This window comes from Calonectris borealis, chromosome 22 (assembly GCF_964195595.1).
Source record: "Calonectris borealis chromosome 22, bCalBor7.hap1.2, whole genome shotgun sequence".
NCBI classification, from domain to species: domain Eukaryota; kingdom Metazoa; phylum Chordata; class Aves; order Procellariiformes; family Procellariidae; genus Calonectris; species Calonectris borealis.
In genome coordinates, this window is record NC_134333.1 from 10,069,725 (window position 1) to 10,093,248 (window position 23,524).

The window sequence follows — 23,524 nt, forward strand, 5'->3', positions numbered from 1 at the left end:
CAAAGCCGAGCGAATGCACAAGGACAGAGGGGTTGACGCTGACAGCGAGCAGGAATGGCTGCGACTTTGTTCCCAGCTCCCTTTGATCACGTCCCCCCATCTCCCCGCGCTGGCGGCAGCCGTGTCGGGCTGATTAGAGTCCTGCCAGTGGCTGCACAGAACGAGCTGTGTTACAGCAGGCAGAGCTCAGAGCTGGGGGGTCGGGGATGATGTCCTGGCTCTCCAGCTGCCTCCCTGTGTCACGGTGGTGGGTATCTCACCGAACCGATGCAGCAATCGCAGCACCCCGAGCTACCGGCATAGTGCAGACATTGCTGCGTGACTCGACTCCCCTCTCTGGGTCCCCCACCTCTGCCCGAAGAGCCCCCAGTCCCCCCAACTGCCCCTGCAGGATGGATGCACGGGGCAGAGGTACACACCCGCCAGGGACGGGGACGTGGGCATCCCGGGGCCACCCGTGTTTCACCCTTCCATCCCCCAGCACGTACACCCCAGCAGGCAAAACCCACAGCCCTGCCCCTGCCCGCAGCCTCGCACGGAGCTGCTGCAGGCAATCCCCTGCCTCGGGGCTGAGCCTGCGCCTTCTTGCCAGGTGCTGTGGGAAAGCCCAGGGCGACCGGCTGCCAGCGGTGGCTGTCCCTGGCCCCGTCCCCATGCTGAGAGGCAGACGGGCAGCCCTGAAGTTCGTGGGTAACTTTGCGAACAGTTTCCACCTCCCAGCACGATCCCTGCCTGGCGCCGCTTCCCCATCGCCCTCCCCGGGCGCAGCTGCCAGAGTTAGCGTTCAGCTGAGAATATTTCCTCCTGCCATCTGTTCCCGCTAGGAAGTCGGGCTGCGGAAGGAGGCAACCAGGTCTGACTGAGTAAATCACTTTTTTTAACCTGGCTTCTCGCGGCTCCATCCAGGCTTCTCTCCATCAATCAGCAGGGCTCGCTCCCGACCGGCGCCTTTATCCCCCAGAGCTCGTTAAAGTGAGCTCTGCGCAGCAGCAGAGAGGAGACGCCGGTGATGCTGCCTAATGAACAAACATCTTAATTACTGGGAGTTTTTACCTCCTGACAGAGCAGACAGACACCTGGACGGAGCCGGCATGCTAACGACCCAGCACAGCGACGGGCGAGGGAAACGAGCCCGGGCGCAGGGCTGCCGGTGGGAGCTGCTGCCGGTGCGGCGGGGCTGTGAGCGGGTGGCCTGTGCCTTGCGAGCATCGTCCCCGAGGCACGGGCAGGGGCCCAGCCTGCTTGTCCCCCCGGCCGCCACCTGAGCCCTCGGGCAGGCACAGCGGGTGCAGGGCATGGGAACGAGCTGAGCCAAGGCCACCCAGCCCCACGGGAGGGAACCACCAACACCTGGCCCAAGGAGGGTGATGGCCACCTTCGCCCCGGCTGCCCCAAGGCGACACGCTGACCTTCCCCAGCTGACAGAACAGGCTCAGGGCAACACGGGGCTGGGGGGTTATTTTATTCTTTGCTTTGGTCTATACAAAAACAACTTACAGAAATAATAAAATCTTCCATTCCTGAACCACACTCCAGTAACTGTCCATCCCTTTCTGGTGGAAGCGTTAACCCACCATCAGATCTAGAGCCTCTTTAAAAAATGCGTTAGATAAGGGAGGAGGGGACGGAAACACACCACTCACCAAAAAGAAGGGAAATGGGTTAAAATGTGCAACAGAGATCAGTACAAGGACACGGTTCCTAATGCTGGAGTCACTCCTCTATGGGTACTGGTAGGATAGGCAGGTACACAAAGTCAGCTCCCCAACGGCTGATCGGAAAGAATTAAACCGCAGACATCCCGATGGCTAAAACGAAGATCCTGGGACACGGCACCCTTTGGTTTCAAGCAAACTCCGGATTGGCCTGATTAAGTTAGAGTTCACAGAAAGCAAGGGGTTTTCCCATGTTAGATTCCTTTCCTAGAACACTAACACGCAGAACAAATAGTGGGGAAGTTAGAAAGCACAAACTTAAAGACGGCAAAAGCCGTTGGCACCATATTAAAAATAAAAAAGAAATATATATTCATAGAAAAGACTATTTTGCCAATGAAAGGTCGTTAACGGTGCAGGGTTTGTGTGTTTTAAAGCTTCAGAAACAGTATCTTAGATGCTGGATGTGGCAGTAGGTGCTTGAAGCAGTCCCAGGAGGAAGGACCTTCTCCACAGACCCACAGCGAAGAAAAAAAATCAAAAAATAAAACCTCTCGTGGGAATGGAAAAGTTTGTCTTCTCAGGCACTTCTGTCTCCCAAGTCCTTCTTGCGAATACTCAGCTCTGGGGCCACCCTCTTCTGTATGGAGAAAACACCTGCGTGCGGCAGGAGAGAGCTCCCGTTACTCGCCTGAGGGGGGGTTTTGGAGGAGACCAGAGCCCAGGGCCCCCCGAGCCTTGAGGCGATGGGGATGCCAACCCACGGCAGTGCTGGGGACCCCACGGCGGCACCAGGGACCCCGTGGGCACACTGGGCGCCAGCAGCCAGCCCTGCCTCCCCCCACCCCGCCCCCTCGGTAAGCGCCCGCACCCCGCGTACATGCCCGCAACTACCTGTGCGGGGGCTGCGGGGCGGGTTAGGCGAGCATGTGGTCAGCAAAGGGCGCTCGGACGCCGTCGCTGTAGGCGTCCATGGGGTAGTCCCCGTCCATGTCCATGTGCATGTCGATGGGGTCCAGGGGGATGTCACCCGAGTACATGGGGCGGTAGCCGGGGTCCAGCTCTGCAGGGAAGAGACGCGTCAACCTCCGCCGGCAAGAGACTTCTCCAGACCTCAGCCTCCCTCCTGGTCCCCCCGCCTGGGGCAGTGTGTGGCACGTGGCGCTGCAAAGGACACGAGGGCCACCCACCTGCCCCAAGCCTCTGGGCCACCCAGGCGCACAGGGGAGCTCCCCGGGGAGCTGAGCATCCCGCCGAGCGTCCCCAGGCAGGCCGGGCTGCACTCTGCCAGCAGCCGCCCAAGAAAGGCTTTAAAACCAGCCTGGTTTGGTGAGAGGAGGCAACTGCCCCCCCCGAGCACAGCCCACGGGGGGACCCCGCAGGAAGAGCTGGTGCCGTACTCACCATCTGAGTAGGGCTCGTTGATGGGGATCATGCTCTGAGCCTACGAAAGAAGGTGACACAATTAAGAGGGGATTCATGCTCACATGTGCAGGATGCTCAGGGGCTACGTGGTGCCCTGGGTAGCAGGTACCACGACCCAGGGCTGCCGGAGAGCCGAGGCCACAGCCCGTCCACCCCCCGCCTCCCCCGTTTGCTGGTCGCTCCTGTCCGAGCTCTCTCTGGAGGCGGTGGCAGCAGCTTTTGGAGGCAGGACGGGGCTGTCCCCAGGACTGGTTTCCCCGGGGAAAAGGACCCATCTCCGTGCCCAGCGGGATGCTCACCGCCTCCCAGGCTGCCGGGTCGTGCTTGAAGAGGGAGTTGGTGAGCTCCACGGAGACGCGCTTCCTGTAGTCGGGGTTCTTGTCCTCTGAGATTCGGAAGAGCACGGCGGCCGCGTAGGTGGCTGCAGGGGAAGGGCGGCAGCCTCAGCTCCCGGTGCCTGAAGCACCAGAAGACCCAGACCGGCTGCAGCTGGGGCAATGCCAGGTGGCGGAGAGCCCCCGGCACAGGGCCCGGCACGGCGGCACTCACCTGTCCCCTCGTTCCTGGAGTGCAGCAGCTCCATCAGCGGAGCCGAGGCCCCCTCCGCATCAATGGCATCTGCCGCCTCCTTGTCCTGGGCCAGCTCGCACAGCACGCCAGCCGCGACGCGCTGGATGTTCTCCACCGGCGAGTAGAGGAGCTGTCAGGAGAGGTCAGCGGCAACATGAAGCAGCCAGCGAGAAGCTGTTGTGCTCCTGATGTGGTCTGACACGCACGGGTGCCACCAGCCGAGCGCTGCAGCTCCGTGGTCCCGGCACCGCGGGGCTGTGCCAGCCAGCTGGGAGGTGGCAGAGCGCAGCCCCCATGTCCCCCCAGCCCCTGACCTGCACGAAGAGAGGGATGGTGTTGAGGCGGAAGATCTCCATGCGGTTCATGGGGTCCCGGGCCAGGATGTGCAGTGCCCCTGTGCACCCCTCCACGATCTCCTCCATCTTCACTCCATCCTGCCGGGGGACAAGCGCTCAGCCGGGGCACCCCACACCAGGGCACGGCCACCTTCAGCGTCCCCTCCAGGGACAGGTCGGCTTTTGGGGTGCCAAGCTATGCCAGGAGCAGGACAGAGGGGCACCCCCGGCAGACCCTGCCGCCGGGACTCACCGTGTAGGGCTGCTGCGTGCCGGCTGCTACGTGCCGCTGGGCGTCCTGGTGAGCCTTGACCAGCAGCTGGACCAGGCGGGGGATGACGGCGGCCTCCTGGAGCGGGGCATGGTTGGCCGGGCACAGGGCCAGGTTGCGGATCAGGCCTATGGTAGCCTGGAGGAGAGAAGGGGAAAGAGAGGTTTGTCTCGACCATGGATCAGAGCAGCATGTGCTCCCACGGGACCCGCCAGCCGGGCCCCCCTCCCCCTGCCTGTCCCACCCCATCCCCCTCTGCGGCGCAGGCTGACTTCAATTTCCTCCCACACCGGATCCGGCCCCCTCCCCGCGGGGGAGACCGGGGCGAGTATTGATTCCAGCCGAGCAGCCAGCACGAGCCATTTCCTCCATTAGCTGCCGTCAAGGACGCCGCCCAACGGGACCAGAGCTGCAGTGGCAGCAGCCCGCCATCGCTCCGTGCACGGCACCAGCTGCAGACCCCCTCAGCAGCACATCCCACCATGGGCCAGCAGCCGGGGGCTCGTTCGAGCCCAGCCACTGGCTTTCTGCGGCCCCCAACATCCCCCCAGCCCCTTACCTTGACCAGTGGCCACTGGTTGGGCTGGTTGAGGAGCTTGACGATAGCGGGGATGCCATAGTTGAGCCGCACCGAGTTCTGCGCCATCTCGGCCTCAGGGTGCCGGCTGGTGAGGTGCCGGAGAGCGCAGACGGCCGGCTCGGTGATGTCCTCCTTGTCGCCCGCCCGCAGGATGGTGTGGATCAGGGCCTCCACCCCATTCGACTGCGTCACCAGGGTCTTGTTCTTGCTGTTGTTGCAGGTCAGGTTGGAGAGGGTGCCGGTGGCACAAGTCAGGACGTTCACGTCATCGGAGCTCAGCTGGTTCACCAGGATCTTGAGGACGCCGTCCAGACCCTCCTGCGGGAGCGGGGACGGGAGGTCAGACCAGCCCCCCCGCAGCCGGATCTGGGCTCAGCCAGCGGCTGGGCTGCAGCCCCGCGCCCGTCCCCTGGGTCTCTCGTCTGGGCATGGGGAGCCAGAGCTGCTCCCCCCAGACGGGCCCGACACTCGTCCTTGGAGAGGAGGAGCCCCCTCCCGCAAGGACGGCTCCTGCCATCGCAGAGAGGATCCAGCCCCCAGCCGCGCTCCTCCTCCCAGACCTGGCACCCTCTCCCCTCGAGACCCAGGCTTGTGTGTCTGCCCTCGCTGGAGCTCACACAGCCCTTGCTGCGGACCCCAGCCTCCAGCACCCCACGTCCCAGCCCCACAGGCCCCCCGGCTCTGCACGGGCCAGAGCAGGCAGCCATGGCGGAGAGGCAGCGTTTACACCTCCCACACTGCGCCCGTCCCCGTCCCCCAGCAGCCAGAGCTGCTTCTCCGCGATGCCGGCACGGCACGAGCCACAGGCACTCCCGACATGGGCAGCTTTACTTAGAGTTTAATGTCTCCAGCAGCTTTTCTCTGCTGGGAAGTGCAAACAGTGCACTCGCCAGCGCTCCCCGAGCGGTCCCGGGGTGACCCTGGTCCCAGCCATGCCGGCAGGCAGCCAGCAGCGGGGCAGGAAGGAGTTAAAGGCACCATGGCCACGTCCCCCCTCAATCCGCAGAGCCAGGGATGGTTACACGCCAGCCCAAATAGTTTCCATGCTGCATCAGGCGCTAATCTGCACAGAGAGGCGGCCCCAGCAGATGGGGAACGCATCAGGAGGCAGCAAAGGGCTGGGAAGAACAACCCCAGAGCGGAGCTCAGGGTCACCCTCGCACCAGCTGCCACCCAGCCCCGCGGGCACAACCGCCTCGACAGCGGCTCTGACGGCAGCTCCCTCGCTGGGAAGGGGCCGAGCGGGCGGCCGGCGCCCGGGCAGGCTGCCGGGGGCTCCCTGCGGCACAGCAAGCAGCAGCCCCGGCAATGCCCCGCTGAGCGCGTGAGCAACCGCCGGTGGCCTCGGCCCCCCGCCGGGGACACGGCACGAGCGCTGGCAGCCAGCTGGCATGGGAAGGGCCGCGGGCAGTGAGCAGCCTCCCGTGACGCCAGGCAAACCCCTGCTGCAGCGGGGCTCGGGCACAGCTCGGCACCCCCTCGCTCTGCCAGGCACACACGCTGCCGCAGCCCGCAGCTCGCCGGGGTCGGAAATGGCACAAGGACGTTGCTTTGGATTCAGTCTGGCACAAGCAGAGGGCGAGGGGCAGCTGGTACGGAGAAGCCTCCGAAATGCTGCGTTTTGAAGCACGACTCAGGGTCCCACAGACTGACCTGTTTGGTAGCCACGTCCGAGAGGTTTCGCAGGGTCCAGAGACAGTTCTGGACCAGCCTGGGGCTGGAGCTGGTCAGGTGCTTGCCCAACGCCTGCATGCCGCCTGCCGGGGAAGGAGACACAGCCCGTCTGTAAGTACCCAAAGCTGCCCCAGCAGAGAGGGGAAGGGAGAGACAGCGGGGCTGCGTGGCGAGCGAGGGCTGGGCACCACCTGACCGAGGTCCCCAGCGCACGATGCAGCCTCATGGCTTAGCGGAGGCTAAATGCGGTGCGGGAAGACAGCTCCCGGCTGGCCAGCCGGCTCAGATCCTGCCCACGCACGGTGCCAGGAAAGCACCTCGGGAAACCAGGCCACATGCAGGTGGTTTCACCTGGCTGTGCAAAGCATCTGCCTGTCTCGCACACCAGCTGTGAGACGGCACCCTCAGCTGCATCATCCCCACACCACCATCCTCCTCCTCCTGTTTGACACCAGCTCTGCCGCAGGCCCCCAGCCCCTCTTACCAGCCTCAACGATAGCGGGCTTGTTGCTGGGACACACCGACAGCACCTTGAGCACCCGGCTTGTGGTCCAGAGCAGCTTCTCGTAGTTGTAGCTGCGCATGATCTGCACCAGGGCCTGGGGTCCTCCGTTGGCCAAAATAATCAGCTGTAAGACAGCAGGGCCAGGGTCGGGGCGTGCGGCACCTCCGGGCTGCTGGGACCAGCACTCGGGTTTCCCCAGCTCGTGCCAGGGCACAAGTCAGGCAGGGGGTCCAGCCCCTCGGCACGCAGGAGTGCTTCGGGTCTCCCCCGCCGGGGCCGAGCACTGCCACCGCCCCCGGCCACCCCAGCCCTGCGCACCGGGGTCCCTCGCCCCACGCCGCAGGCAGGACGGGCAGCAGCCCCTCGCCCAGCCAGCGTCAGAGCAGGTCCTGGGACCGAACCGCCATGCGAGGCCGGGACGACTCGTGCGTAGGAGGAAAGGAGCAGCCAAAGAACAAAGATAGAGGCATTGCCCGGAGCAGCGGGGGGAGAAACCCAGCCGAGCCGATCTACCGGCCAGACTGGGACAGTCTGTGCTTTCGGGGACGCGCCACCTGCGAGAGGTCGGATGTGGCAGCGTTGCAGACAGCACAACTGCTCCGCTGCTGGCTGCGGCCGGGGGGCACGCGGGCTGAGACGGCGGGAGCTCCCACCCCTGCGCTCCCGGGCTTCTGTCTGCGAGGAGCAAGGTTGGGCAACCGCCCCCCTCCCTGCCTCCCCTGGCAGGACCCTGAGCCGCGGGGCAGGCCAGGCTCCCCGAGCCCACCTTGCTCTCCTGGTTCCCGTAGGCGAGGAGCTGAAGGCAGTCGGTGGTGATAGCCAGGAACTTGGGGTTGTTCTTGTTCAGCAGGGGAACCATCTTCTGCAGGCCGTCGGCCAGGCGCACAGCCATCTTGGCCCCTTCCTGGTAGAGCAGCAGGTTGTGCAGGGTGGTGATGGCGTAGAAGAGGACCGACTCGACCGGCGAGCTGCAGGCAGGCGGCGCAGAGCCACGTCAGCGCAGGCAGCTGCCTCCGGGCTCGCCAGGCTGCCCCGAGTCCCGATGCCCGCCCAGGACCCTGAGCAGGACCCGGTGCGAGGCTGCCATGCCGCATGGCCCCGGGGCTGCCCTCCGGGAAGGGACGCCTCCTCCTCGGGGCAGAGCAGAGACTGAGCCCTGCCTCCATGGACGAGGCAGCACGGGGGGCCCTCCCCTCCTCCTGCCCCCACACAGGCTCCAAATGCAGCAAACCCCTTGGGCTTTCGCAGGCTGAAAGGCTCAAGGTCTCCCACTCCCTTGTTTTGGCGCGAGCAGAAGGAGGACCCCCGTCTAGGGGCAGCACGAGCCCTCCCCTCCTCTGCCCCCAGCCCAGGCACTCGCCTGGCTGCCAGCCCGGGAGGGACCGCTCGGCCCTGCCGTCCTCTCAGGACCCCCGCCCGCACCCCCGTACCTCAGCATCCTGACGAGGGCCGGGATGCCACCGGACTTGAAGATGGAGAGCAGGCCCTCGCGGTGGTGCGAGAGGTTGTGCAGGATGCTGGTGGTGCAGCGGGCCGTGTCCAGGTCGCTGGTGCTCTGCATGGTGCGGACCACAGCCGCCACGATCTGGGGCGACTGCATCAGGGCACGGCGCGACGCCTCCTTCTTGGAGAGCTGGTTGACGATCATGGCCGCTTTGCTGACAACCACCTGGGGGGGGAGAGAAGCCGGTGGGTGGGAGGGGGTCCCACTGCTGCCTGCTGCCCATCGCAGCAGGGACAGGAGGGATCCCACTCTGCTGGGCAAGAGCTGGCCCGGGGCCGCCGCACATGATGCCGGGCAGGGCGGCGCTGGAGCGGCAGAGCCGGCACAGCCAGCGCAGGCGAGGATTGCTATTTTTAACAATCCTTATCCACGTTGCTCCAGGAGCTGCACTGCATTTCGCAGCAGCGGGCAGCCTGCGGTTGGGCCCACGGAGCACAGCATGCTGCAGGGACGGGCAGGGGGAGGGCCGCGGGGCTGGAGCGCCCAGAGCCGGCAAGAAGCGCTCCGTGTCTGTGCAAGGCCAGGGCAGGAGAGCCGTGCCAGAGCAGCAAGGACAGGCTGGGGAGATGCGTGTGGGCAGAGGTGGGCTCAGGCCTCTTGCAGCACACAGGCGACCGCAGAGCTTTGCCAAGAGGAAGGAGCCGACGGCGGCTGCGGAGCCCGCGAGGACGGGAGCCCGGCTGTGCTGCCGCGGCTGGGGAAGCGCACCCCGCAAGCCTGGCAGCTGGAAGCCCAGAGACGCGCGCAGGCAAACCACGCTTCCTTACCGGGTCCTCATCATTGAGCAGCTTGGTGAGCTCCGGGATGGCACGGGTGGCCAGCTCGGCGTCGTCCTGGTAGTTGATGAGGTGCACGATGGCCGATTTCAGCATCTGCGAGGGCTCTGCCAGGCGCTGCACGTTGGTCTGCTGCCCCTCCAGCTGGGTGGTGATGAGCAGGGAGCGGTCCTCCACCGTCTCGGGGTACATGGCGGCCCGGACACGCTGGGCCCGGGTCATGGCCAGCTGAGCCTCCATGTCCGCTGCAGGGGCAGACGGGGAGGCAGCGTTAGACTCGGGCTCTCGCCGAGGAGCACTCCCAGCCCTGCTTTCCAATTTCAATTAGCTGAGCCAGAGCTTAGCGCAACGACACCGGCAACGTCAGCAGTCCCAGCACGCTCTGCAAGGAGCCGGTGCTTCAAAGTGTAAACAGATACGGCAGCGCAGAGATAAGACAACGCTCAATTAGGCAGCATGATCAGGCAGTTGTCACACAAGGCCCATTAATTAAAAAACCAAGGAAATTTGCAACTTGGGACCAGCTGGCACTGGGTATTAGGAGGAGGACACGGAGGCCTTCCCCATTGAGGATGCCGGGACAAGTGCGACCCGAGGGGCAGAGATGCCGCAGCTGCCACCCGCGGTCCCCACCTCTGCGGCACAGGGACCGCGCAGGGCTCAGGAGGGCTCGTCTCTCTCCACGGGGGTCTGCCTCCCCGGGGGACCTGGCGATTAAACCTTCCAGGGCCCATCGCTGATGGGGGAACCGCAGAGGCGAGCGGAGCAAACCAGCCCTCCTTCAAGGGATAAAGCCGGGGGAAACGTCTCCTTTGGCTTTGGGGGCTGCGTCTCCGCCTGCTTTGCCCTTGCAGCCGCGAAGACATGCCGGTCGGCGGGGCTTTATGGCGCACGCCGGCAGCTCTGTCAGCCGCGTTGAGACAGGTTTCCCGAGCAGGCAGACAGGCAGCAGAGCAGACGGCCGATCCGTGGGCCGGGATCAGCTGTTCCTATCTCGAACCAACCCACCGGCGCGCTCGGATGTGTGTGCACAGCTCAGCACCAGTGCGGGCTGGCTGCGCGCCACCCCTACGCAAGAGCCTCTCGGCGTGGGGAAGGAGGACAGGAGGGAGCATATTTTAGGCAGTAACAACTCCCGGGGTGTGGAAGGCAGCATGGAGGAGTGCCCAGAAGGAGCACGGCTTGCAGGGGACGCAGAGCAAGGCAAGAGCGGAGCAGCCGAGCTCGCGGACATGCCCAGCCCCGCAGCCCCTACCTTGCGCTTGGCTCTGGCCCTGGCTCCCTCCCTGGCAGTAGCTCGTGGTGGTCGTTTTCTTGATGGTGTACTGCTTCCCGTAGACCTCGTCATCGTCCCCGAGGCACTTGCTGCTGACGGAGGGCACCTGGGTGTTGACACCGGAGTGGATGCCCGAGTCATAGGTGTAGGTTTGCTGCCACTCCGTCACCTTGATCGGCTGCTCCATCATGTTCATCACCTCCATGGCTGCTCTGCAGGGCAGGGAGGGGAGAAGTTATGCCTCTGGCAGAGCCCAGGTCTCCACAGCACCCTCCTGCCCGTGTCCTGCACCGAACTGTGTGGCAGACCCCAGCGCGGCAGCCGGCCCCTGCGCAGCCCACGAGCAGATCGCTATCTGCCCTCCTCCCCCACGCGAGATGAAAGGCAGCACCGGGATGACGAACCCACAGCTCAGCACTTTGCTGCTCGTGTTCAGACATGAACACCGCTGCAACCAGCACAGACCGCGCACGGCTGGCTGAGCTGTCAGCCAGCGCCTGCCGCGCAACGCCGTGTCTCACCGCCTCAGCGACGAAGGTGTGAGCAGGCTCTGCCGGGTGTGGAGGGACCCCGCAGCCAGGCTCCCCGCTCCCCCCACGGCCAGGCCCCCCTGCTCCAGGCTCCCCTGGCTGGCCACGGGCTTTTTAAAGACCAGTTTCCAGAGACAGGACCTGGCAGAGAGCTGGGGACAGCCACAAGGCTGGAGCTCCAAGAATAAAACGAACCTTTTCAGAAGCCCTCTGGGACACTCCTAAAGCACCTAAATATAACCAGGCAAAGCCACCGGCTCAGATCTCCCATGGGTGCTTTGCACCAAGGCGCCCACGGCATTGTCCGGGGCTGGGCGCTCCCCATGCTGTGCCAAGCACCACGCCGTGGCTGCGCAATGCCGGGACAGCGCAGCCCAACACATCCCAAAACTCAGGACAAACCAGCCAAGGTTGCTAGCGAGCAGGGCTGGGTTTCCCTTGTCTTTAATTTGGGGACGCAGGGAGGGAGGATGGCTCATGGATTAACCCCTGAGCTCATCGGGGCAGGCGGACGCTGCAGGGCTGTGAGTCACCCGCCCCGCATCCAGCCCCCCGGCACGGCCTGGAGGGGAGGGACGGAGGGAGGCAGGGAGCGATGGAGACAGCGCCCGGCCAGCCCCGCCGCTGCCAACCCACCGCCCAGGCACCCCCCGGGATTTCTGCCCCCTCCTCCGGCCGCGCAGGGGTGGGGATGAGTCAGAGTTTCAGAGGCGATAAGAGGCGAAGGGAGCAGCTGCCGCCCGGCATAGCTGGGCGCAGCAGCAACCGCACTTCCAAACAGAGGCGTAATTACCACCTCCGCCGGCACTGATTCATGCAGCCAGCCGGACCAGGGCGGCCGCGCGCCCCTGGCGCCGCTCCAGCGGCCGGCACAGCTCGGGGCTCACCGGGACCAGCCAGGCTGCTGCGGCAGCCTCGGGCCCAGCACCCTCCTCGAGGGAGCAAGGGGAACGGGGGACGAGCCCCCCACCAGCCCCGGCCCCCCGCCACGCCGGCGGCTGAGTCAGGGCGTCGGGTGGCGGCCGAGGACGCGGCTTGTGCGGGGCGGCCCGGCACGGCACGGCGCGCATGGGCTTGGCGCGGCTCGCCCCAGCGCTGCCGGCTGTTCCCAAGGAGCGGCTGAGCCCTCGCAAGCAGCACAGGCCGGCGCTCACGGGGAAAAACCCCAGCACAAACACTCATTCCCGGGGAGCAGCAGCCGGGTGGGAGGCAGGAGCCCCGCCACGCTCCCATCCCCCAGCTGGATGCATCCTGCATCCCACCATGTCCGCGTCCGCCCCCAGCCACCTTCCTGGAGCCACTGCAGGGGCTGCTCCTGTCAATTCAGTATTTTTTGAGCTGTCAAGCAGCAATCCGCAGACTAAGTACTGCTCCGGCTTTAATGGGTTGTGCATAATGCATGTTTATAAGGCAGCAAGAGAGGGACCCACTAATGGAGGCCAGCGGGGGCAGATCATTCCCGGGCGGGAGCTGGGGCTTCCGTTTGGTGCGGCAGGGCAGTGTGTGACGCACAGCGCTGGAGGCGAGGGGCGAGCCCGACTCCGCTCCCCACCCTGTGCCAGAGCAGGGCTCGGCCAGGAGAGCCCCTGTGCCGCACACCCCGTGTGTATTCATGAGCTGTTGCATCGGTGTTTGGGAGAGCCAGTCCTCCCAGCTGGGTCACCCTGGCCACGGTGGCAGAGCCTCCAAATCGTGTCAGGAAGCCTGAGAAAAGCAACGCCAAACCATGCCCACGGAAGCATGGTGGGCAGGAGAGCTCTGCTGGCACCAGCGGGGCAAGTCACTGCGGTGCAGGAGCTGGTGCAAGGCATCGCACATCCCAGCCAGGAGCCAGCGCGCAGAGCTCCGGAGGGGCTGCGGCCAGAGGGACCCCGGCACCCCCAGGCCAACACTGGAAAGCTGCCCTGGACAGGGCGGGCAAGGGGAGAGCAAAGCCGAGGGCAGGAAAGCTCCCTGCACCACAGAGAGGGGTGTAAGGACCCTGAGCACCCACCCCAGCCAGGGCAGGGACCCCCAGGCAGCAGCGAGCTGGAGCTGGCAGGAGGGGCTGGTGCTGCCTGCACCGTTGGTCGACTGGTAACGGCTGCTCTAGAATTTACAGGCGTTTGACAGGCACTTAATTTTTCAAACCTCCATGAGTTCAGCTCAGACACCGGCTTCTTAGAGAGCCCTGCATTATGCATGAGCCACCCCCCCGCCACCCCCTCCGTCTGCACCGCCAGCACCCCAGAGACATCAAAAGCCAGCAAAGCTCCTCAGAGCCCAGACACGAGCTCAGGTGAGCGGCCCCAGACAAGCTCCAAGCAGGAGAGTGGGTCCAAGCTAACGAGCACCGTGTCAGACCCGTCTGAGCATGGCACCCTGCAGCGAGGGGAGAGGGGCCACCGGCGATGGGCATTACACAGCTCGGGGGACTCTCCATCCCCAGGAGTCCCCCAGAAGGGACCACGGGCACCTAGTTAAACACAGCCCCCATCCTTCCCCCGGAGCATCACCCCGCCAGCACCCCTGGGGGATTTGCTCACAGCCACGGGCAGCCAGCAAGGCCAGCGGCATTCGAGGTGACAGGGCCAGCAGAGCAAATGTCAGACGCTCCAGCAGTGAGCAGTGACATTTTCTAAACGCCACATCAAGCATCCTCTGCTCGCCAGACACCCCACACAAGCTTCTCCCCGTCCTCCACGGCTGGGCTCTGTCCCCGGATGTCTTCCCTCCTCCTCAGCAGGATCAGACCAGACGGGCGGCCCCCCGGGCCGGGGATGCTGGTTACGCCTGCGTTCACCTTCAGCAGGAGCCCTTCACCAGTGACGCTTTTGGTGGCGAACGGCTGCAGCAGGGCAGGACCCCCGCCATCCCCAGGGCCCCAGAGAGCGGCGGTTCATGCAGGAGGGAGAAGCCGGGGGTATTTAGGGCACACGTGAAAATACCTGCCCTGGAGGGCTCAGCCGTGAGCATGGGGGATGCTTGGGTGGGCTCCAGCCCCCTCCACGACCAGGCCTATGGTAGGACGATTGCTGCTGAGCCCGGCCCTTATCTCCCTCCCATCGGGCTGTTATTAACCAGAGCGGTACCACCGAGCCCTGGCTGAGCCGCCCTGCCTGCACAGAGCTGGGACGCCCAGGGAAACAGGACTTGCTTCCAGGAACAGCGAGAAACTTCCCAGGAAACGGTAAGGCAGATGTGGGGGGACCCCACAGAGGGGACAGCAGGTTTGGGGGAGCACCTCCAATGGCCCCATGTGGGACACGGGGCTGGCAGGGGCTTCAGCCACCCCCCGCGCAGGGGAGAGCCAGGAGAAGGTTAATCCCTCTCCCACCACTTCCCGCAGCCAGGAACGCCGGGGAAGGCAGAGGAAGCTCCGGCAGCTGAAGGCACCGGCCAGCGGCTCATCCGCCCCCAGAGCCATTTGATCAGCGTCCAGGCGGCATCGCCCCCCGAGACACCGTCTGCGGAGGAAGTCTCCAGCACCACGCAGCCCTGGGCCTGACCAGCCCTTCCCTCCGGCTGCCGGGAGAAGCCTTCGGCCTCACGCAGGCAGCACACAGCTGGCCGCCGCACAGCTGAGCTGCCCAAAACAGCAGAGGGAAGCCGTGAATGCCGCTTCATGCAAAAATAGTTATTGCCCAGGGACTTCTTGGGGGGCAGCGGTCCCTGGGGTGAGCAGCCACGACCCCCAACTGGTTGTGGGGTCACCCCTAAGTGGGCAGGCGGGGGGCACAGAGCACCCCACATCCCAAATCCCAGGCAAGGGCTGCACAGGAGCAGGCACCAGGACCCGGGGGTGGGTGGGTGTGAGAGGCAGCCTGAGCACCTCACGCGCGGCTCCAGCCCGCCCTCGCCCCTGTGCGGAGCACGCTGTGCTGCCCAGCCCCGAGCAGCGTGGGGTGCCGGCCGAGGGGCTGCCGTAGCCCTCCGCAGAGCCCCGTCCTTGCACGCATCCTTCCCAGCCCTGCCGGGCACAGAGAGCAGCAGCGCTGGAGGTGCCCCCGCTCCGGAGCCGCACCGTGCGAGGGGGTTGAGCTCGGCTGCGGGAAGCGTGCGAGCGATTGTAATTACCGTCACTTAGGCTTTTAAGAAAAGGAAAGAGGCAGTTAAGGCAATTCAACAAATGCAATGCGAGAAAAGACTATTTTAGAAGCACTTATGCTACACGCAAGCGATCTCTGGTCCTCCCCACCCGCCGGGAGAAGCCAGGGGATTAGCGCTCGCTTGCTCAGACAGCAAGGCTGGGGCAGAGCAGCCTCGGCAGCAGCGGAGCCCTCCTAGGGGAAAGGGCACCCGGGAGAGCTGCACCCCGCGGTCCCCCATCACCTGCAACCCCCTGCCCAGAGGCACCCAGAAGTGACACCATTGCACCGACAGCTAATGAAGCTGGGGCAGCAGCTAACGAAGCTCCCGCAGACGCTGCAACAGACCCAGCGCTGTACAAAAGCTTCGATGGTTTTGAAGAGGATCCCTCGCAGGAGCACGCAGCAGGAGGCGGCAGAGAAAGGAGCTTTTCAAGACCTCACCAGCATCAATGGGAAGTGTTAGAGTCAGATCCCAGCTACCACGAGCCCTTTCAATGGGGCTTTACAGTGAAGATAAGTGGGAGAATTCAAAGGGGAATGAAAGCAGCTTGAAGTTTAATGAGGAGGAGACGGGCAACCGGCGTCTCGTTAGAAAGCGGGCTGTAACGGCACGAGGCCGCCCCAGCCCTGCACACAAAGGAGCCGACGGCCTTTGTTTGTCGGCGCTCACACGTCCGGAGCAGCTCCCAGCCGCCCCAACAGCTCTGACAACTTCAGGTCGCTTGGGGAGGGCAGCGAGGGGTGCAAGAGCCGCTCTCCAGACCCAGGCTCCCTCACTGGAGGAGGCTCTAAAACCCTACTTATTTTCCAGCTGCTCCTGATGAGGTTAAGTTTGAGCCACCGAAAGCCCCATGCAAACCCCCTACTCCCACTATTCAGGCAGCACCAGGACTGCCGCATCCCCCCAAGCGCGGCGAGACTAGGCTCCCCGTGGCACCTCCGCCACGACCGCTCCGCTCAGCTGATGCTCTCCATCAAAGCAGAGCGCGTTCCCCAAGTGGGGGACCTCTGGAAGTGCCTCGCCTTCATCCGAATTAACAGCTCCTGACAGCTCCAGCACACGCCAAGTCCAGGCCGTAACATTTTGGCACTTCACACCCCAAAATGACAAGGTATTATCCATCTCCCGTTGCAAAAGCACAGGCAATACCGGGCATGACACCCACCCTCCCGCAGCACACTGAGGGGCGGCCGAGCCCTCGCCTGGGGCACCACGGCCCCAGGAACCACCGGGCACCCGGGACTCGTGCAAGAGCTGTGCCAAAGCACCATCCACTGAACCACGGCTCGGGCTCCCTGGGGAGCCCCACTGCCAACACCGTGCCCTGCCGCAGCCCCGGCTCGCCCAGCGTTACCTCCCTGCCCCACGTGCACAGCACCGCTGGGCACCGGCAGGGATCCAGCAGCTCTGTCATGCCCCCGATCCAGCAGCTCCCACGCCGTGCCTGGCCGGCTCTGCCCACGCGGGGCGAGCCCCACGGCAGGACCCAGTCCAGGAGGGGCTTCCCAGGGACATTCACGCACCAAAGACCCATCGTGTGGTCTCTGGCAGAGCATCTCCCCTCCCCGCATCCCTGCTTGCTGGCACAGACACCACCATCCACGGAGACCCGCAGAGACCGGGGGATCAGAAGGACCCACATGGGCACATCCCCTCCTCAATAAAGTTTGCTGATCTCATTAGAAACGCTGCTGGGAAAGATGGGAACTCGCCACTTGTCCATGGAAAGGATCACTGGCATGATGCAACTAATCACAATAACTCCATCTGGATAAGAAAAAAAAAAATCATTATTTTGTTTTAAAGAGCACAAAGAACAAGTTGTCCTTTAAGAACATGATAATTGCAGGCTTTAAATTTAGGCTTTGAGGCTCACAGGCTGTTCCCAGCTCCAGTCACGGTGTCCAGAAACACGGGATTTTACCACCTGGCCCCGATGCTGCCGGAGGAGCCGAGGCAGCGGGGAGGGACGCAGGGCTGCTGAGCCCCGGCTTAATTTCTCCATCCAATTGCATTACATCTGTAAAGTTCAGACGCTTCACAAGAAATTATCACCAACACCCGTCAGCACCCGGCCTGTCGGAGCAAGTTAATGATTTGTCACCAGGGCTCTGCCCGCGCGTCACAGCGATTACGGCAGGGCTCCTTCCAGCAGCCAAAGGTCTCTCCCCCACCAGCGAAGCACACGCGCTTTATCCAGCGGGACCGCGGCGCATCCCACACCGCAAGGTCCGCGTCTCCAGCGCCGGAGGAGGCTCCCCTCCGGGGGGGCACTGCTGCTCTCTTGCCTTCGCCGCTTCCTGGTTTGATCACCCAGGCGTGGGATATTCGGGAGACACCGAGCATCCCACCTTCACCCCCTCCACCCAGCCGCCAGCTCCAGCTCCCGCTCAGGGTCTCAGAAGGAGCCCGAGGACTCGCTCGGTGCAAACGAGCGCGGACGTCGCAGGGCTGCCCGAGGAGCCCCAGCATCTGCCGGCGCAGCACGAGGCTCCTGCCCTGTTTGCAAAGCGATTCTGTAGCCGAGCGACCGAGGCGTGTCGAAATGCCTCCGGGCCTGTCAGCAGCCACAGCAAAACCCATCAGGGCTGGCATATTTAGAAGGGTATTTCAAACCTCTACCTAATTAGAAACATCTTCATCTCCCCTCGCAGCCGTCGACAAGCCGCGCGGCATTCCCGCACCAGAGGCGGGAAGCGGAGGGGGCGAGGAGCTCTGCCCATCGCGGCACCTGCGCAGCTCCAAAGCCAACCCAGTTTAAGCACAGACATGGTGTTTAGCTACTAGGTCAAGTTTTAAGACTTCCTTGGAGAAGGATTACCTGCACCTTCACACCCCCGCTGTCCTCCACCGCTTTGCCAAACAGTGTCCATGGGGAAGGGGGGTAAAAGCAACCCTCCTGAAGCGGAGAACGCTGCAGCGATTCAAGGCACCAGTGCAGCCCTGGTGTCCTCCCGAGCTGCCACCCCAGCTGCTTCCATCTGCACAGACCAACCTGAGACACCCCACGGTCTCACGGGACTGAGAGGCACCACCCAAGCCCTGGCTCTGGGTGATGCTGGGTGCCCCACACACCTTGTCGAGGTGGGAAAGCACCACCTGAAATCAAGGTAAAAGCTGAAGTCCAAGGTAGGCTTGTACGTTTTAATAGAAATTAAATTTCTTTTTAACTTCTGTTAATTAGAAGCCAGTCTAATTTAAACCTTCAAGACTAGCACAAGCCCAGGGTACAGATGCTGCAATTAAAGTCTTGCAAGTTCTCTGCAAAGAGCCTCCGCTTCCCCAGCTTGCAAAGCGGGGGCCAAGGGCAGCGCCGCTCCCCAAGGCTCTGCCATCTGCGAGCGGCAGCGCGCCCAGCAGAAGCACCGTCTTAAACCCCGGAGATCTGGAAGTGCGATAAAAAGCCAAATCCCATCAAGTGCTCCCACACCAAACCACAGCCTTGAAGGGAAGCCATCGTCACAGGAACAGCCTCAGCTGAAAGAGCCGTGCAGCTGCACCACAGTTGCCTGCCCCAGCTGCTGGAGCTGATTAAGGATTTCAGGTGAGGGAAACAAAGGGGGGAGTTAATAGGATTAGGACAGCACTGAATATTACACTGAAATACAGCACTGGGACCAGAGGGGAAATTCTCTAAGGTCCCCAGCTGCAGCCAAGCCACCGGCCGCCTGCGCTGCTGAGGTGGTCGATGCTGCGGGGGCAGTGCACAAATCGCTTGCATGCCCAGCCCTGGCAGACCCCCCCAGCAGCCCGGCTCGGCCCCACCGGGATGCAGGCGCTTCCTGGAGCCGGTGAGGCCACGCCACACCGCCCAGACAATAGACCGTAAACGCCATTGTCTGGAAGGGAGAGCCCTGCCCCGGCCGCCCCCACCTTCCCCCAGCACCCCGTGAGCCCCCTGAGCATTGGGGACCCACATCTCCCCAGCACCTGCGCAGGATTCAGCCCTGGAGAGGAAAACACCCCTCAGCCACTGATGCCAGGAGCTCTGTGCATTCCCGTCCTGATGGCCAACTTGTTTAAGCCAAATTAGCAGTAAAATGGGTTTTTCATGACACTTTATGGAAATCCTCCAAAGCAATGAACGATTACAGGCTTCAGATGTGCAAAGACTGTTTCACTGGGTACCCCGCATCCTTCCAGCCGGCTCTGACAGAACACCGGCAAGGACACAGAGAGGGACCTTAAAGTCTCCCCAGCCCCGTTACCGGCTGGGCTGGACACCCGCTCCCCGCGGGAACAGGGGTAGGAGCAGACCCCGCGGGCACCGCACCCACCCTGGACGCGGATGACAGCCCTGAGCAAACGCCCCCGGCAGCCCCAGCACCGCTCCAGGCCCATCCCCGCGGCAGCTGGCAGGGAGACGCTTCGCCCCCGGCTCCCCGCCAGCCCGATGGCAGACGGACGCGAGACCGCCGGGTGTCGGGGCTGGCAAGCGGCACCAGCGCCAAAACCAGCACGACGTGGGCTGGAGCAGGAGGTGCAGCAACCGTGGGAGCCGGACCCAGCTGGGTGATGGGGCGTCCCCAGCCCCCACCACCCTTCTGTCACATGGAAGCCGACAGGGAACATCACCCCAGACACGGGGCTCACCCAGGCACCCCGACAGCATCACAGGAAGGCCGGGGGGGTGCAGGGACACTGCAGCCCGGTAAGAGCAGCTGTAGGCCGCTGCCTTCACACCCGTGCGGGCATGACAGCGGCGCGGGTCACCCAGGACCGTCCCCGGCAGGCGGCCGTGCCCTCTCAGCAAGCGTTCACGCTCCTCTCGCAGCACAAACGTCTCTCCAAGTTGCTCGTACCACAGCCTACGTTTTCCTTCTCCGGGCAACTCCCAGCAACGTTTCAGCATTATCCTTTCATCTGCGCTGTAAACCTGATTAATTAAGCTAATCACTCAGCTAACACAATTAGAGTGCTCGCTCCTCTCCAAACACCAGACAAAACGACAGCCGAATTTCGCTCCCCCCGTGCTTCCCGGCGTGGATACCCGCTGCCAGGGGCTCAGCCGGGCCCCCCCGCCGAGCAGAGCGCTGCCCAGCGACCCTCCGCCCCGCAGGGGACACCGGGCCCCCATTCCTTCCCAATCGCCTCGGGCTCCCAGCCACGGCAGCCCGGCTGCAGGCGAGGGGTGGCCCACCGGCACCGCGGGCCCCCGCCGGGGCCACCAGGCGCGACCCAGGGCGCGCCGGCCCCGGGCAGCCGGGGTTTACGCAAGAGCCCCGCGGCCACCTGGGCGAGCGGCGCGCCAAGGCCTCGCCCGCGGCCCCGCCACCGCCTCGTCCGCGGAGCCGCGACTCCGAGCGCGCCCGGGCGGTGCCGGGGACGAAGCCGCCGCCTCGCAGCGCGGCGCGGGCCGGGGGCGCAACTTGCAAACTCGCTCCTGCGGCACCGGGCGGGGAGCGAGGGCCGGCACAGCCCGGCCACCCGCGGGGACTCGCCCCGGGGACCCGCCCGACCGGATCCGCGCAGGCTGGGCTCAGCCGCCGACAGCCGCGGCGCTCACCCCGGCGGGACAAGCCGGGCTCACGGGCAGCACGCGGCTCCGCCGCCTGCGGGGAGCCCTGCCCCGGGACCGACCCGGGGCACCCGGTGCTGCCCGGTCCGGACACCTGGTTCCTCCCAGCCCCGAGCGCGGCCGCTCCCCAGCCCCGCCCGGCCCCGGCACTGCCCAGCCCGGGACGCCCGGCTGCCCCGGCCCCACACCCGCTGCCCCGGCCCTCCCGGCCCCGCGCCCCGGTCCCCCAGGCGCCGCAGCGGCGGCCCCGGCCCCGCTCACCTGCGCGGCGGCTCCCCCTGCGCGGACACTGGCGGCCGCCCCGCTCCTGCCCGAACAAAAGGCGAGCAGCGCCCCGCGCGCCGCCCCGCCCCCGCCCCGCCCTGCCCCGCCCCGGCACACGCCCCGCCCCCGCGCCGCCGGACCGCTATTGGACCGCTCGCACGCCCGTCAACCCCGCGGCGGACCGGGCACCGCCCCCGCCGGCCGTGTTTATCCGCTCTCCATTGGCGGGGGCGCGGCCGCCCCGCCCTTCGCCGGCAGGCGATTGGACAGCGGGGCAGGGTGGGCGGGGCGCAGCGGCGGGCGGGGAAGGGCGCGGCCGCGAGGAGGACCACCTGGGTGACGTCACGGGGCGGGGCGAGGTTGAGTCCGGGGCGGGGCCAGGGACCCTCCCCTGGGCAGGGGGCGGGGCCGGGACGTACCTGGGCAGGGCGGGGGCACCGCCGGGGTGCGTGGGGTGCGGGGACCCCCGGGCACGTATGTGGGGTGCGGGGACCCCCGAGGGCTGTGCGGTTGCTCGTACCCCGGGGGTGCGTGGGGTGCGGGGACCCCCGGGCACGTATGTGGGGTGCGGGGACCCCCGAGGGCTGTGCGGTTGCTCGTACCCCGGGGGTGCGTGGGGTGCGGGGAGCCCTCCCGCGCCGGGGTGTGCAACGTGGGGTGCGGGGATCCCCAGGGCAGGCGTGGGGTGCGGGCACCCCTGCGAGGGAGCTCGGGCACCCCACGGCCTCGCCGCTGCGTGTCCCCCCGGGCTGCAGACCCCACACACCGTGGGGCGTGTCCCCCGTGTCCCCACACACCTCCGGCGTTGTCCGTGGGCTGCAGACGCCCAGGTCCCCTGGGGGCTGCAGCATTGCTCTGCGGCCGGCACCCGGTCAGGAGGGGCCAGAGAGGAGCAGGGCGTGGGGCCGAGGGCAGAGGGCTCGGGGCTGCCCCCCCAGCCCTGCCGCTCCCCGGCTGTCCTCCCCGCTCCCGCCTGCCCCGGCCTGGCCAGGCCGCCACGAGAGCCCTCGTGCAGCCACGCCGTGGGCGCTGCGTGGGCCACCCCTGCCTCCTGCACCGTTTGCAGTGTTTGCATCAGTTGGTGCCCGGGCACGGAGCTGGCAGTGCGGGGCAGGGTCCGGCCCCGGAGCATCCCTGAGCCCCAGGAAGGGCTCCACACTGCCCAGGTGGGGAAACCAGGCAGGAGCCCAGCAGCAGCAGCAAGAGGCACTGGGGAAGGCCTCGGGCGGCTGACGGCAGCCTGCGTCACCTCCGTCCCTGGCCAGACTGGTCCAGCCGGGTGCTGCTGCCGCGTCCCGGCTCACCCGCTCCCCACCGGCCCCGGGCGAAGCCTCCGTCACCCAGCGCCCGAGTCACCAATGAGCACCCGGCGCCAGGGCATGTCCCGGCCCACGGTGGGGATCCCCGGACCTGCTGCTTCCCAGATTTGGGAGTGGGGGCGAGGGTACACATCCTGCACCCCCCACCATCAGCCCCTGCACAGTCCTCTGCCACATCTGGCTGCAGGCGCTGACTCAGTCGGGAAATCACAGCTCTGCAGGGAGGTGAAAGACGGAGCTGCAGACACCCCTGCAAGAAAATGGGATTTCATGGCTGTGCGCAGAGCAGAGGGTCCAAAGCACAGCGAGAGCCCTCCCAGCGCGAGGAGGAAAGGGGCACACGGCACAGCAGGGCAGGGCAGGGCACAGCACAGCTGAGATGACAGCTAAAAAACTCATATATGTTCCTTCCTGGTGAAGGTCAGGGGAGTCAGGGGAGCGCAGTGCTGCCTTCGTGGTGCTAACCCACGGAGTCCTGCAGGCTCATCCCCCTGCGTCCCACCTCCGTATCCCTTCTCGTGCCCCTGCATCCCACCTCTGCACCCCTGGCACCTCCCCGCAGCCCGGCTCTGCCGGCCCTGCACGCCATGGGGGACGGCGGCCACGCTCGCTGAGCTGCTACTCCTGCTCGCCGCTGCCGGGAGTGGCAGAGCCAGCCGGCACCTCTGCACCCAGCAGCTGCGGTGGGAGCAGCAAGGGGACCCCAGGGACCCGGGCCCAGGCCTGCAAGGGGCTTCACCCGGCACTGGCAGAGGAGTGGGAGCCGTGTGCCCCAACGTGAGTTTGGGGCTGGCGAGGGGACACCGTGCCCAGGCGCGCGTCAGAGCAGGGCGGAGGCCCTGTGGGCCCTGTGCCACCCTCACCCGGCTTGTTGGGAAGATAAACAAGCCCTTGTCCTTCGGGCTGCGACGCCAGCGCCTTGGGCCGAGCACTTCCCGCTGATCCAGGCGCGAGTGCCGCCGGCTGCACCCCCCTGGGCTGGCGCTCCCGTCCCGAGGGTGGCCGTGACCCATGGGTGACAAACCCCGCTCCTCCCAAGGGACAGGACAGCCCTGCCCTGCGCAGGGGTGCGACGGGCTGCTCCCGCCGCCAGCGCTGCCTCCCCTTAGCTCTGCCCCGAGCCCTGCCCGCGGGTCTGGGGGCTTAGCCCTTTCCCCCATCCCGGTGTCCAGCCCCACGCAGGGAGGGCAGAGCTGGGAAAGCCCTGGTAAATGGGAGCTCCAGGGCAGGGCAGGGTGGGGTGCTGGCAGC

General features: G+C 65.6%; 2 protein-coding genes across 2 annotated transcripts in view; one reads left to right on the top strand and one right to left on the bottom strand.

Annotated features, from left to right (window-relative positions):
- NKIRAS2 (NFKB inhibitor interacting Ras like 2) overlaps positions 1–23,524 on the top strand; it is a 141,424-nt gene that overhangs the window by 4,877 nt on the left and 113,023 nt on the right. The gene's annotated exons all lie outside the window — the stretch shown is intronic.
- Positions 1,442–20,998, bottom strand: JUP (junction plakoglobin). The gene is made up of 15 exons (XM_075171618.1): positions 20,952–20,998; positions 10,551–10,783; positions 9,287–9,540; positions 8,446–8,684; positions 7,782–7,983; positions 6,995–7,139; positions 6,490–6,593; positions 4,816–5,154; positions 4,239–4,394; positions 3,965–4,084; positions 3,630–3,780; positions 3,380–3,501; positions 3,060–3,099; positions 2,550–2,718; positions 1,442–2,312 (listed from the first exon to the last, which is right to left on the bottom strand). The coding sequence occupies exons 2-14, from the start codon at positions 10,774–10,776 to the stop codon at positions 2,573–2,575; spliced, it is 2,244 nt and encodes a 747-aa protein (XP_075027719.1). The 5' UTR covers positions 10,777–10,783; positions 20,952–20,998; the 3' UTR covers positions 1,442–2,312; positions 2,550–2,572.

What these genes read in the sequence shown, in the direction of transcription:
- JUP (XM_075171618.1), bottom strand. Translation starts at nt 10,776, where the DNA reads ATGGAGGTGATGAACATGATGGAGCAGCCGATCAAGGTGACGGAGTGG. An exon ending in GGGCCAGAGCCAAGCGCAAG is followed by an intron (nt 9,541 to 10,550) that starts GTAGGGGCTGCG and finishes CTGCCCCTGCAG; the next exon opens with CGGACATGGAGGCTCAGCTG. An exon ending in GCACGCAGCAGCCCTACACG is followed by an intron (nt 4,085 to 4,238) that starts GTGAGTCCCGGC and finishes GTCCCCCGGCAG; the next exon opens with GATGGAGTGAAGATGGAGGA.